The 15,439-nt window shown below is 44.9% G+C and overlaps 1 protein-coding gene across 1 annotated transcript in view; it reads right to left on the reverse strand.

The window, feature by feature from the left end:
- The window catches only part of CTNNA1 (catenin alpha 1), a 120,771-nt gene that overhangs the window by 80,304 nt on the left and 25,028 nt on the right, over nucleotides 1–15,439 (reverse strand). Inside the window, exons 4-7 of the mRNA XM_032125329.1 lie at nucleotides 14,684–14,850; nucleotides 13,822–13,941; nucleotides 11,731–11,997; nucleotides 9,007–9,210 (exon numbers count right to left, since the gene is read on the reverse strand). Coding sequence (XP_031981220.1) covers nucleotides 9,007–9,210; nucleotides 11,731–11,997; nucleotides 13,822–13,941; nucleotides 14,684–14,850 — 758 coding nt within the window. The remainder of the gene's footprint in view (nucleotides 1–9,006; nucleotides 9,211–11,730; nucleotides 11,998–13,821; nucleotides 13,942–14,683; nucleotides 14,851–15,439) is intronic.

A 15,439-nucleotide genomic window follows, 5' to 3' on the forward strand; every position in this document is an offset into this window, starting at 1 on the left:
AGAATAATTTGTGAGTATCCAGTCTCCAAAGTCATGAAGTGAGTGTTTTCAGACAGCCTGAGCAGGTTTTTAACCTTGCCATACACAAGCTGGCTCTGCTGTTTCCCCTCTAACTCCCGTCCCTCCTGCTAAAGGAATGTGTCCCTGTGCAGGCCAGAAGGAAGCCAAAGTTCTCTCCTCTATTTCAACAGCTTTCCAAGATACAGCTTAAGCCTCATCCTTTTCTCAGACATGAGAAGGATTAAGTCACTCTTCTGGCTCTATTTAAATTCCAGAGGGCTGCCACTATTTGGATAAGCCACAAATGCTAATTATTCTGTATTGATTCCGTTGACTTTCTGGGACAAAGGAGGTCTAAAGCTCCAGGACACATTAAGAGCATTACAGAACATCAGCTTTCTTACACAGGATAAAACAGATTAAGCAAGAGCAGAGTCTGGATAATAAACACCACATCCAGAAGAGAATATCCAGGTTTCCATCAAGACCTCTAATGCTTGCAGCAGGAGCTGTAAAAAAGATGAAGAGGTATTGGAAAGGGAAAAAATGAAAGAGCACAAAAGGTTTTGCATGTCATGGGAGCACTGAAGAGGAGACAAGTGGTAGCAGAAGACAGCCACAGGGACACGTATGTACATGGACAGTGACTGTTCCCATTCTCTCTCTTCGTTATCTTCTGAATCCCACCCTGCAGATGGAACTTAACCCAGAGTTTGTATTAGATCAACGCAAAAGCAAAAGGAGAAGTTGAGGACTTGAGATGCAAATATTTTGTTGCAATACAAGAACTGTGGTACTCCATCTTTTTAATAATTCCATCATCCCTTTCCTCCAACAAGAGGAATTGAAAAGCCCAGTTGTGTGTGTAAGACTTCTGCACACTGAGAGCATGATCCTGCTGGAGGCTAAAAGACTGTTTATCCACAGATCAGCAGTCACTGTGCAAACTTACATGCTCCATTCCATCCATACTCCTTCATTTTGACTTTGAGAGATTATTCAAGTATCACCAAATGGAGCTGCATTAGGGGTGACTACATATTTGATCTTATGTAGGCAGATAAAGTTCAAATATTTTCCTACGAAACAGTAGAATTCAAATGAATTAAGTCATGAAGCGCAATGTTAAAGCGGAATCCATGAACGGCATTCGTGTATTTATGTAAAACCACTTACAGCTCACCAAAAGTAAAACATTGCAAAATGCCAACATCCATATCACAAACAAGGCTGTACACATTATTACTGCAGGTTTTCCCTGCACCAATCTTAAATGTTATTTGATCAACATGAGATTAAGAAAGGTCGAGATTTATAATACATTATTACAGGATTAGAATGTGTTAACATTGGAGATGGACACACGCCTGACAAGAAAGGAAAACCCAGGTGTTTCACCAACACAAAACCAGGGGGTGAGGGGGAGAGGAGGGACCCGGTAGGATGGGAGCCCTCACTGCCACTGAAGGTATCCACAGGACTCAATTCCTGCTCAGAGCCAGCACCAGAGCTCAGCTCTGCTGCACAGCTGGCTGCAGCGAGCACTGTAAGTGAGGGCAGCCACCTTCCTTCTTTTACATACATTAGGAGTCAGTAACAAAAATGCTGCAAAGCGTGGAAAGGCTGCAAGGGTGAGTTCTGCTGTACAAGGCAGCTCAGAACAAGTCCCAGCTGCTGTCAAATCTATTCAATTTAAGAGAGTTCTCGCTGGCAGCTCTGCACCAAACAAGCAAAGGCTGAAGGCAGTGGATGGAGTGCAGCAGTGATTTAAGACTTCAATAGACATCTAGGCTCGTACTGGAACCAGACCTGAGGTGTGAGTGCTGGCCTTTGCTGGATTCTCTCAGGAGGCGCTAAGCCAGCCAGATGCTTCTTTAAGAAATGCATCTGCACAGCACAAAAACTGTCTTGGGTCTGAAAAAGCATCCAGGACTTGCAAGTTGTGCCCCTGGCATCAACGGCCTCAGCAGTGTCTGGCTGCACTGGCGTGTGTCCCCACCCAGGGCACGAAGCTGGAGCCCACGTGTGCTGCCCTCCCTCTCCTCTGGGGCTGGGCACCCCGAGTTGTTTGGGGTCTCTAAACCAGCAATTCCACATCAACACTGGGATGAGCTCAGGGAAACCACTGGGGTGACAGAGAAGACTGAAGAGCTTCAAAACCCAAAGATCACGAGGCTTACAAAACTGCCTGAGCTGGCTTCTCTTAAATTCAGTAAGTCCTTGTATTATTCCCTAAGAAACAGAAGGTGCCAGAACATCTCCTGAAAACCCCACACTAAGTCCCAAACCAGGCTGGTGTTGGGTGAACTCCTGGAAGCTTGACTCTGTAGCCCAAAAATGCCTGACTGACATAGTGTGAAGTTCTCATCTTCATCTGGCTTCACTCCAATGATGCTGAAATATTTACTCTATGGCAGCCTGTAAGCATTAAACTTAAAATTCTCTTATCACTTCAGAAATGTTCTGTTTTTAAAAGCAGCATCTTTGTCAAACCAATAATGTCTATGGAAATTAGGGCCCAGCATAACAGCACAGCTCTCTACTGAGCAGCAAAGTCCATGACAGGAAAACCCATCCAGGCTTTCAAACCACATCCATCACGTCAGCATTCAGGCATCTTAAACTGACAAACAATATTAAAAAAGAAAGTGTAGATTATCTCAAGGCAGAATTTTTATCAGCATCTTTATCATCAACACGATCAGTGTGCCATTTAAATTCACATCTATTTCCACAGAAACAGATGCTTTCATTAAAAGGGCTGTGCAAGAGCTCTTTCAGTGTATAGATACTTGCTATAAATGAATTTTACAGTCATGTGAAAATTCACATGTTCCTTTCCAAGCTTGGATCCTTGATGGGAATACAAAGCTGTGGATCAACATCATTAATAGGCAAATTCATCATGAAAACACATCTCCATTCTGTAAATTGCAACTGTGTCAGGAGTAGAAATATCCTTTGCTGGTAGTTCTGAAGACAAATGATTTCTCCCAGCAGATATTGAATAGATAAGCTAGGCACTTTCTTGTCCAATCACTTCCAAGCATCAGAGATGCTCAAAGCAGCTTAGGAAAGAAAAGCAAATAGTGCAATTAAGGTTGAGGAAACAGCACTTGTTTGGAGCAGTACATTCCCCTAACTGCACTGAACACAGACACAAGGGTGCAAATCCAGCATTTAGCAAGTTATGGGTCCACCAGGTCCAAATCCAGCAGTACTGAGCCCTTCTCTGGAGACCCTGAGATCCAAACCACGCTGGCCTGCAAGAGTTCCCCGAGGCAGTGCAGGGCCACAGCCTGGGCTCAGTCACCTCTCCCACCTTCCAGTTGCGCCACACCAGCGTAGGTTAGGTTAAAATCTAACACAAAAAGAAACACACCCCCCACCCCCAAACAGACACTGCTGTGGTGCTCAAGCACTTGAGGCCAAAGAGAAGATGGAAACCAGGGAAAATAAAAAGCCATCCTGAAGTGATGTGTGCCTGGAATGCCTGCTCTGAACCAACTCCCAATGGCTTTTCTCCATTTGCTGCCAAGCACCTCTAATGCAATCCAGACAGTCAAGGACACAGTCAGAATGTTAATATAAAAGCATTAAAATTCCCATTGAAATGGGACCTGTCAGGCTACTTTATGTAACATGATTTATCGTTTCCAAATGTAGTAACAAGGGATTTTATTGTACAAGAGCATGTGGTACACAATGGGGCTCCGGGTCCGCATTCCGCACTCGCCAAACTACAATTCCTGACAATGTTTCTGCTGGTACATGGCTGAGTTACTGGTGTGTGCATGAAAGGGGAGCTGTATGCATTAGAAATTGATGGGGTACAGAATAGACTGAAAATGAGAGCTCTCTGCACGTCCCTGTGCATACTAAACAGGGCTGAACACCTCCGACCACTGCTGGCTCATGGAAAGGAGCTCAACTGTCCCCATCCCTCAGGGCTCCTGCACCAGGCAATAAAAATTGACTGTCAAAAGCTTAAGGAAGCTTTTATTTCCAGTCTTACATGTCAGTCAGATAACTGATGTCTTCTGCAGGTTCAGAGCACGCTGGAAACTGCTGGTTGCATTTCCAGGCACTGCCTGTGCTTTCTACCCTGCGAACCCCAAACCCCTTCAAAGCCCAGCCTCAAAGCCACCATCTCCAGGGTTTGCCATGTGCAACACAGAGCTGACAGCAAGGCAAGCTGCCCAAGCCCTGTGCTAATGACACCCAGAGGGTTACAGCACAGACCATGTACCTGTCACGACAGAGTTTGTGGATTCCTGTGTCAGTGACACACTTTCTTACTTCTCCATTCTACATACCAGCTTCTCAAACACAGAAATATTTCAGCTGTCAGCCCACTGGGGATTTTTTAATGCATTTGCTTTCAGTAGTTTAGATATCCATGTAGTTTTCATGGGAGTTCTGTTAACTTTGAGGCAGAGCTGAGTAGCACAGCACGGAAAAGCAGAGATGTTGGCTGTACCTACAGTGGGAGAGGAATCTCACCAGCTGCCAGTGCAAAGGCAACGCCAGGATAAATTGGTAGTAGTGTCGAAAAATATACAGCTTCATCCTTTTTATTTGGAGCAAACTGCAACATGTCAACATGTACCCACACAAGATCATGGAGTTAAGACACAAAAGACTGTTTCCATTGTATTTTCTTATATTTCTTACTAACTTCTTCATTGATTGCACTATTAATCTTGGCATCATTCAGTTCCATGCTTTGTTCTGCCCTCTTGCCCTGCCTAAGTCTGGAATCGATGTTCAACTAAACTCAATATGCTTTGAAATTTCGTCATTTAATTAATAAAATACACACCAAGAAAGCCTGACTGCCACAGATCATACAAAGATCTGGGTCTTGCCATCTGTGAGTTATATTACAAACTTAGCTACAACTCATGTGGTCAATTTACTGCATTCCAGGCAGTTGATCCCAGAAACAAGACCTTGGACTACTCTGCTTTTACAAAGCTTCTCAGAATCAGTAATGAATTTAGGCCGCCTTCTTCTAGCTCTGCCATTCAGCACCAGCATCAAGACTCAAGCTTACTCCGAGTAATAAAACCCAAATGCAAATAAGCATCCATGCCATTTCAATCCAGGAGGGATCTGCAATGCAAGTTTAAAAAGGAAAACTATTTTCTGTTGGAATTGTGAGAAGTGAGCAAAAGCCATAATGGAAAACAGCTCTCCCTTGGCGAAGTGGAAGAGGAGGGGGAAAAGCTAGAGAATCAGATGCTACAATTAAGGGATGAACAGCTGGGATTTCAAAGAATGTAGCTCATAAACCAAGAGGTTGGGTCAAAGTGTCCAATGAAGTTCGGTGGACACAGGTAATGAAAGCCCACGTCATGTAACATCCACAGAAACAGACTCCTGCCACTGTGGCTCAGAAGCTGAATCCTGAGGGTAGCTCCTCCTGGAGCTCCCTCCATGCTCAGCAGATGTCAGAGAACACATCAAGTGTGAGGCATTGGTAGCTCAGGACTGCAGAACAGAACCAGAAGATAACTGTGCCACTGCCAGAGCCCTGAACAGCCCGTGCAGTTCTGGTCCCCAAAGCTCAGAGACCATACAGGCAGGGGATGGAGGAACATGACCACGCCCAGCATTTTGGCTCACATGAGCACTGCGCTTTTGAAACTCCTCTCCCAGGGCTGTCACTTCACACACTGGCATTCTCATCTTGAAGCCTTCCTGGGCCACCTGAGCTGGACTCTCCACGTGAATCTACACAAGGGAACAGCCACTACCACACCAAATGCTACCCAGTCCTCAGGACTGGGCTGAAATCAGCTGAGACCAACTGCTGTGGGATGCAGGCATGCACAGGCCCTGGGACATTCCCTCTACAAACCCTGTCCAAAGCCACCACGCTGTTCGGTCATGAGGGCAAAGCCAAAGCTGAGAGGACACTTCATTCTGGGGAAGCTTAGACCAAAGCCTCCTTCATGATATGGTTCCAGTGGCACAGGAAAGGATGGGCAAGGAGCTGCTGCTCAGGGGCTTTTTCTAAATGAGACGAGAGAAACATCCAACAGAACAGGCATGATGAGGTTGTTCTGCTTCAAAACAAAGATACTTCTTCACAAAGCACCCATTTAAGCAGGAAACTCCTTGCTAAGGAAGCTTATAAGGGTTCAGAAAGGACCTCCACAGATTCATTGGGGAAAAGTCCGCCAAGAACCATTCAACACAGTCAGCAATGCCAGCTCGGGACTGGGGGGATGCTCAGGTAAGTAAAACTACACAGCTCCCTTGTTCCTGTCCTTCTGCTTGCAGGATCCACTCACCACTGTCTGACAGGATGCTGGCCTTGATGTACAAGATTTAGTCTGACCAAGCTGGACTGCTCTTGAAAATGGCAAGAGAAGTCGTGCTAGATGAAAAAGGAAATAATACAGCCACCAATCTAAGAAAAAGGGAATTCAAACTTCTGTAACAAACTACTGAACAAGCAAATCTATCCCTTCTTTTAAGGGCATAATCACAGGATTCATCACCGTGCCAGCAGATGCAGTGGGGGGTCAAGAGATCCCACAATTCAGTTTATTGCCAAAAACTGTTATTCAGCTAAAAACTTCTGCCACACTCCATAACAACAGCCGCCAATGCTTGCAGACTTACAGACCCTCAAGGACAGGCACAGAGAAACAGTTAAACTCTGGGTCCAAAACACTAAACTTTGAGTTATAAAGTGTCTAGAAAACGGTCTTGTTATTGCCAGAGATGAGAAAGCAAGCCCAAAAGCTAGAGGAAGTCACTGAAGAGATGGCATTTAAAGCTAAAAGGGAGTCTGCCTCAAGACAGCCCTGTGCCTCAGCCCTTCCAGTGTATTCCTCATCCCATCTTCTCTGAATTTTTACACTTGGCCAATAAATACCTCTTACTCTAGCACTTGGATAGGATTTACGATGCACTGCAAGTGCTGTGCAATTAACAGATTTAATGCCCAATTCACTTCCTCCTTCAAAGGGAGACTGGAGGAAAGCATCCCAGGAGCTGTGGGTATATCATACATATACATGAAATGACATTTCCTCTGCCACTACTCTAAGTCAGCACATCCCTACTCTTCCTGCAGATGTATCAAACCATTTTCACTGTTTAGATTCCCAACTATTAGTCACTCTTCAGCTTAATCACAGAGGGGTTTACAGTATGGATTTTTACACACCATCCCACATTTTCACCATAATTTATCAATTGCTTTTTCCACTCCATTTCACTGAATTTCTAATCTCATTTCCCCAACTAGACTGTCTACAATCATAACATAGCAGTGACTTTAAAAAATTCAGTATGCTCCACTAATTTCACAATGTGTTAAAGGAGATAACAGAGGGAATACATTCTTTCCATCTCAGCATGATTACTTTAACTTGCCTATCAGAGACAAAAGCACATGGCTGAGGAGGAGGACAGGCATTGCTGTCAGAGGAAGTCAAAGCTCTGCACTCTCACAGGGCTATTGACCAACTTTCAATGAGACAAATGCCACCAACTCCTACATGCAAGACCGAGCATTTACCTCTTGCACATGTTTAATTACCCTTTGGTGGCTGCTCCATTTGCAATCATGCTGACAGGGCTCCCTCCAATCCAGCAGCACATTTGAGGGATTATTGCTGATGCTTCATAGACTTCTAGAACACCCTGCTCAAAGGAGTTCTGAGTGGCACAACTCCGTGCTTTGCTTCCCAGCTGCAGTCTCAAGTTCTACAAAATGTCAATGCTGAGCACAAGTGACTTTCACAAGCAATTAAGACAGACTGCATGAATACCTAGCTCAGCCCGCAGGCTACATCACACTTGCCTTTCAGTTTTGTTCAATTACTTTGCCCTTCTTTTGGTAAACAGAAATCCTTGTTTTCCTTTCTCTCTACCACACACTGCATCTGTTCTCTGAATTCCACCACCCCAACCCACACATGGCAGCCTTTGGACCAGTTTTACTCTATGTTGAAATCACTCTGGCCAAAAGATTTGGAGGTAAGGTATCTAATGCAGCAAGGTTCCTAAATAAGTGCTATTGCCTAAAAAAGCTATCTCTGAACTAAGTTGCACCTCAAACACATTCAAAAGCATAAATAAGACTTCACCTCCTCCCATTAAGCTTTCTTCAGACAATTTTACTTGCCTCAGTGCTACAAGCCACATAGTTTGCTTAAGTTGTTGCCATTTCTGCAACCTTACTTGAAAAATCTGCTTTAACAGTACTGAAGTTCAACAATTATACATAGTCTAGTCTATAATCTTATGATATCCTGATCTCACCTCTCAACACAGCAAGTTCTTCAGATTAAAACCCACTGGAACAAGAGGAAAGGGGCAATGGAGGGGAAGGAAGTCCAGTATTGCACCATGATGCCCTCAAATGCAGAAGCTCATCCGCATGACATGACACTCCAACTGCAGAAACACTCTCAGGCTTCAAACACTGTGTGCACATTCAGTGCCTAAACACTGGAAAAGAACTGCTCTGAGCCCAATATTTAGACCAAACTGCTCTCAGGATTTTTTACTACATAGTTAACTTCCTACATCACTTCTACTCAAGCTGAATAGCAACAATAATCAACTTGATTCTGACAATTTATGCTTTCAGCCACAAAGATGACACAGTTAAAGGTTCCAAGAGTCAACAGAAGTGAAGTAGAACTTTTTGCATAGGCCCAGTTACTTTTTGTAAACTGATGTTTGAATTTCTCTACAAAGCAGTATTAACAGTTACAAAATAAAAGCAGTGCCAAAGGGTTAATACTTTATGATAATAACACTTGTTTGGAAGACTGGAGATGAATTTTAAGGTAAGTATCATTGATGATTTAAGTAGGTTTCATCCCATCTCATGACAAACCTTTCAGGCACGCTTCTTACTGTTCAAATTCCTTGGGACAGAACGAATCAGCTTTGAGGGATGCGGCTTCAACTCCCTATTTCAGCTGATGACACGGGGTTATACCCCCCGAAGCGAGCAAGCAGAGCAGGGCTACTCACGTTGCCCATGTACTCGGAGAGCAGGTCCTGCAGGGCCTGGCGCACGGCGTTGCACTCGGCCACGATGCGCTCGCGGCGGTCGTCGCGCGTGCAGGACGAGTCGGCCATGAGCGCCGCCCCGCTGATGATGCTCTCCAGCCGCTCCTCCAGGGACGGCCGGAACCGCTCCTCGCTGAACGTCGAGGGATCCACGATTATTTGTTTCTAGCAAAAGAAAAAGTTCTGCAAATCAGTCACCAGCCAAAGCAGTGCGTTACTGTTAAGTCATCCACGCAACCAACACTTAGAGCAACCCCCTGATCAGGCATGAAGAGGCAAACGACACCATTTTGGCACTGAGGAGGATTTTCATGAGTAGTTTTGTAAAATTACTAAGAGGTTTCCCAGCAGATTATATTGCTACTCATTTCTTGTGCTGCTTTGACAGCTAAAGAAAAGTTGGCCACAGGAAGCCCTGTTACATGAATGGCAAAAATCAAATGTGCCAGCAAAAATAAGGTTCAAAGTACAGAACTCTTCCTAATGACATGTCAATCTGGACAGGCCTTCTCTAGTTAACTTGTCAGATGTAATTATCCCATCATGAACAAGAAAACAAACATCCAAAATTAGCTCTATGTATTGTGCTCCATTGCCCTACTTTGTAGTCTTTCTTCTCTTCAATGTTAGACAGGTAAATACAACTGTATTCTCAACAATTCTCCAAGTGAAACATCAACACAAAGGTTTCAAACCACACAGAAATCAATTTCTTCATGGCAGAAAATTACCACAGGTTTCTCCTGCCAGAGTGCTAGCAAGCACAGCTCATACCAAGAGACCCAGGGCTGAAACAGCAGCACTGATGTACCTGCTCTCACCACCACCCTGGAAGCTCCCCAGAAGCAGCTGCACAGCATTTATCACCTTTGAGTACTTTCAGGTGATTTGTTTAAACAGGTCTGTAATTTAATAAAGAAAAATAATTTGGCCATTTCATGGCTGGGTGGTTTGTTTAGGGTTTGGTTGGGTTATTTCAGGGGCAGAATTTGTTAATTCTAAAAGGAACCCCAAAGCTTTTTGAAATGGGAATTTCCTCAGTCAGTTTGTACTGGAGCTAACCTCTGCAGCCATGTCACAACCACCTCCTCCTGCCAGCCAGCACATTTCACATCCCTATGGAGTAACCACACAGCCATCACAGCAGGATGGGAACATGGCATGTGCCCTCCAAGACATTCTCTCCTCATTTTTCCTGAAACTTCTAGCCATTGGCTAATAGAATGGTACCACCCCAGAACTGCACCATCAAAAAAAGAGAGATAACAATCAGCTTGTTATCTTCTGGTAGCCATTTAATATGTTACCATCACTGGAGTATCTGGCAGCATGTGTGCTCAAAGCCTCTGTTACAGGAGCACAATAACACTCAAGCAGCAGCAGGAAATGAAGTGCCGGGATAACATCTGCCAAGAACCTCAACACATTTGTTTTGTCAGCCTCCTTTGGCAGGGATGAGATGACAAAGCTATCGTGAAGCTGGCCTGCTGATCAGGCACTGCTGCTATTAGAGAGCCTCACAAAGTGGAATTAAAAGCTTTGTGTGAACTGCAACACTTAAGAAGTAGTCTGCAGCTGTATACTGGAGAGTTTGTATAGTAAAATGGGGTGATTTATGAAAACTCCCATTAGCTGGTTTGAGCTGTACAAGCCAATCCACAAACCTGAACTGAATTGCTTCTTCATTTCCAGCCCCTGACACGGTGCTGCTGCAGGGCTGCCTTCCCCTCCCACAGACACCTGTGAGAACCTGCAGCCCCTCGGGGCTAACCCCAGGCACACCCCTAAGGCTTACTGATGGAATTTCAGAAAGGCAAACTCAAAACTGAGATCAGTCACAAAGATCAAGGTAGCCATGACATCCTCTTGTTACCCAAGAGATCACAGGGAAAGGCTTCCCATCAGGCACAGGGAGAACTCAAACAGAACTTCGTCCTGGTAAAATATACATGCCAGAAAGGGAGGAACAAGAGTGGTAAGAGCAAAAAAGGAGGTGGTGATCAAAATCTGGCAAAACCACAACTATTAAATGCCTTTTGAGTGATGGCTTTGCAATATTAAATAAAGTTCTAGAGTTAGTTAGTGCTACAGTGTTTAAAATTCAGAGGCTGAATCAGGTAGACACCGAATCCTGGCTTCAAAAGGAAAGCGATCTCAGTAAAAATGCATGGCTGTCCTCAGCAACGTGCTGAATGCAAGATAAAGAACATGACAGATCAGTACAACATATCAGTGTGAAATGACTTCATTTCCAACCAAAGATCATATTAAAACTTCCCACTTCATGTTCCTCTCAATAGGTAGTTTCAGCAATTCCAAATACATTATTCACTTTTAATAAATCACTTCTGTCACCTCCAAGAATACATTACATAAATATATTATGAAATAATCAATTTCAAACAAACCATCTAACGTAGCAGTAGGCTAACTGCTATTTCAGAGCTAGTTTTACTTGACAGCCTTCCATCACCAAGAACCACATATATAACTTTCTATATTCCATCAACCCTAGTTTGGAAAATGACTTTTTAAAAAAAAAAAAGTCTACTTTGCCTACAACTTGCTGTACTTCAGTAGAAATGATCTTCCAGGCAATATCAATGAAAGCAGGCTGTGGCTAACAAAGCAGGTGAACAAACAGGAGAGCTCGAGGGGGTTTTTCACAGCAAGGTTCCAACTCACATCGAAGTTGTTGAGGGCGTAGGCCAGCTCCCCGCCGCCGCCCTGCTGCTGGGCAGCGTCGTCCGAGGCCGTGGCCTGGGCGGCGTTGGAGATGCCGCTGACCGCCTGCTGCAGCTGCTTGTAGATCAGGTCCCTGTTGGCTTTGTAGGCAGCGACGTCGGGGTGCTGCAGGCAGGCCTGCGACGCCGTGTACAGGATGGGCACGTTCTTCTGCAGGATTCCTCTGGCTGCCGCCATCTGATCGCGGTGACCCACATCTTTCAACTCCTGTTAGGAAAATTAAAGGGGAAAAAAATTCATTTGAGAGCACTGCCCACATTCAACATCCCTACACTGTCTCCCTGGATCTTCAGAGGACAAGCAGGTTCTTTGCCTCAAATCTGCTCAAATCTGTCTGCTGAGTATTCCTATCCTTAAGGGCTCAACTAATTGCAAAACACGACAGATCCGTGAAGTCAAAAAACAACAACACTGCAGGGCAATTCACAACACCACAATTCAAACTCTGACATTGGATTTTTGTTCTTCTGCAGCAGAGGACCAGCATTTTGAAAGCTGTCCTGTCTTGCACTTGCAGATGAGAAGCAAGATCATCTTTAATTTAAACTCCCAGACTCACAGCCAGAGTGTTTTCTTTAATCACACCTAGAAGATGGTGTGTACTCTCCTCAAGAGACTCAGGTACTTAATTTCAGAAGAACAAATATATAATCTCATTCAGCTTCTTGTTCACCTCCAATGAGACAAAATTAATCCAATGACTGTAATTACCACTAATTCAAGGTTAGTGAGCAAGTCCATAAGTCTTTCCTCAAACACTCTGTGCTGTAATTCTCTAAAGCACCATCACCTCTGTTTTGGAACAGAAGCACCACGATCAGATAAAGCTTCTGAGTCCAGCACAAGCAGTAAGTTTATAAAAGGAGGAACAACCACAGTTATTAGCAGCATCATCATCCCCAAGTTACCTCTTAAATCTAACACAGAGGCAGTGAAAATGAAGACAAGGACTGCCTTACTGAGAAAAGGGAAAAAAATTCTGTCAGACTCTCTAAAATGAATGGGCAATAGGTGACCTCTGTAAGGTACAAACTGAGCAGGCAGGGCACTCCAAGCAGGCACAGAGATTTACAGATTTTGTACAACCACTTCCTATAGTGTAGAACAATCCATCACAAAGCAGTTTAAGAGCATTTATTGCATTGCCATCACAACCCTACTCCCATTTACTGCAATCAGATTTGAGATACATAACCAACTGGCAATCCCTTTTTGACTGTACCCAGCTTATTTTCTAAGACAAATCTGTGCAAAAAAACCCAAGCAGTGTCAGAGGTGCATAAGCAGCTTTGGTTTATACATATCTACAGAACAAAGAGGCAAAAAATGCTCTAAAAGAATTATGCTATTCCTGATAAGTTTAACTGCCCACACCTCTGCTTTCTTTTGAAAACTTAACTACACAAGAATGAGTCACACCAGCGCTGTTGAACAAAACAAATTTCACACGCAATTTAAGGCTAAGGACAAGCTATCCAAACACAGAACATACCCATAACAAACAGGAATTTAAACTCCTTCTCCAATGGACATTTCAGTGCCAGACCAGTGGGCAGCACCACTCACTTCCTCGGGAAGTTGTGGCTGTGCCCATCTGTGAGTTTTACTCCGTGTGTACGTGGATGCGTTCAGTCCATCTGCATGAACCACAGCAGCAACGTGGTCTAGTGGAGAGTGCCCCAACACTGGGACACAGCTCCCTGTCCTCACCCACACCTGCACTGCTTCAAAATGGAAGTGCAGCTCTTGGGGAGCAGCATTTCACTAGGGCACTAATGAACTGACATAAACAAATGCTACTAAGAACAAATTCCATCAGAAGCAGCACCCTACAGCCAAGCAGACTTTTCCTGCTTACCAGGCAAGCTCACAGTCCCTAAACATGGCAGAGCACAACACAAACTACTCAGCAATAATGGAAAAAAAATACATAAAAAGTATTACCAGCAACAGGCACTGTCCAAGAGCAGCAGGGCTGCCTTATTTGGGAAAAGAAAAAGTAACATACAAAAGAAAGTTGCCGCACTATACCTGCTGTCTTTTGGCTGCCATTATGTTAAGCTTGTCCACTTCTGGTTTGAGGGCTTTGTACTGGATACCCAAGTCCTGCTCTGTGCCAGCATTTCTTAGTTTCAAGATACCATCTTCCACCTAAAAGAATATATATTCACATATTTTTCCAAGCAATACAGTCCACAGGTCAGGAAGTAATTCAGAACGTATTTCATAGCAGACAGAGAAAGCAATCTTCCTCTGCCCCGTTATTTTTTGGTGAGAGACACTTTAAAGGCTAATAGGATACAGTGCTTAGCTACTATTTCACAGTCACCAGCTACCAGAGACAGTCAAGTACCCACATCTGAGAGAGCATGAAGGAGTCCAGGGCCCTGGCAGAGCCATGGCAGCGGTCAAAGGGCACAAGGAGAGTCCTCAAAGCTCATTTGCAAAGGAAGACCCAGTATCCAGTGTCATCTCACTTCAAATTCTGCACAATCACTCACCCACCCTGTTGCCCATGGGAAGAAAAGGCTTCCTCAAACAGTCCACTTTCATTTTTATTTAGCCTGCCAAAGCTACTCATCCCTAGTAGCTGCAAGGGAGTCCTGGTTATAAGAAAGCCAAATTACTTCTGTAAGATGAAAGGGCTGACTATCACCCGCAGCTGCAGACCAGGGCTCAGTTAGTTTCTGTACTAAAAGTTCAGAGCAGAGTGCAACTCAATGTCAAAAGCTACTGACAGTGAGTATAAAAATGAGTGACACACGCCCACCGCACACATTCTGCTGAGAGGAAAAGCCCCAAGACCCTCCCCGGCGCAGAAGGGAGCCGCTGCCAGCGCACACCCCACGGGGTCACCCCCGGCGTGCCAGGCACAGCACAGACCCACACTTACTACTTTGAGCTGGACAAGCAGCTTGTAGACATCTGCCATGTCAGCCAGGATGAGCAGGCGGGTGACGGCAGAGAGCAGGGCGCGCGCGGCCCGCACCATGTTCCCTCGCTTCACCGACGAGCAGGGGTCATCTGCAAACTCCCCTGACGCGCTCTTCATCAGGTCACCTGCACAGGGGGACAGCAGGGGCTGCTTTAGCACCACACAGCACTGCCTCAGCCACCAGAAAGATTCCTAAGCCAACCTAAGTCTCTAAAACAAAGCATTTGTGAAATACAGCCGACCACTAATACTGCATGTGGCTACCTCTGGGTACAGCTACCACATGGCATTGGGGCAGAGGGTTTGTGCAGGGAGGAAGGGCTGGGAAATCACACTTTGGTCCTTATTTCCATTTGTACAGGTGTTTCAGCATGCCAGAATTCTCTAGAGAGGCAAATTCAGCATGCCTTTGCAGGGCTGCAGTTATTTGCCAAGCTACGATGCTTTCAAAGCCTGAGCAAAAGCTTTGATTTGTGTGCGTGTAGAGTTAAGCAGAAAGCAGCAGAAAGCCCAGAAACACACAGCGAGCTGCCACAGCTCCTGGGACCGTAAACAACTCCGAGCTATGACCTGGCTGGATATGCCCCGCTTGGAATTCAAAGCCAGGCAGCGCTTCGTAAAATGCTTCAGCATTTCATAGCCTGTGGGGCTGCATCTGGTGCAGGAGCAAAGAATTTGGGTTTCAGATGGTAACAATGCCATTGGTTAACTATG

Source organism: Corvus moneduloides, chromosome 15 (genome assembly GCF_009650955.1).
Source record: "Corvus moneduloides isolate bCorMon1 chromosome 15, bCorMon1.pri, whole genome shotgun sequence".
NCBI classification, from domain to species: Eukaryota; Metazoa; Chordata; class Aves; order Passeriformes; family Corvidae; genus Corvus; species Corvus moneduloides.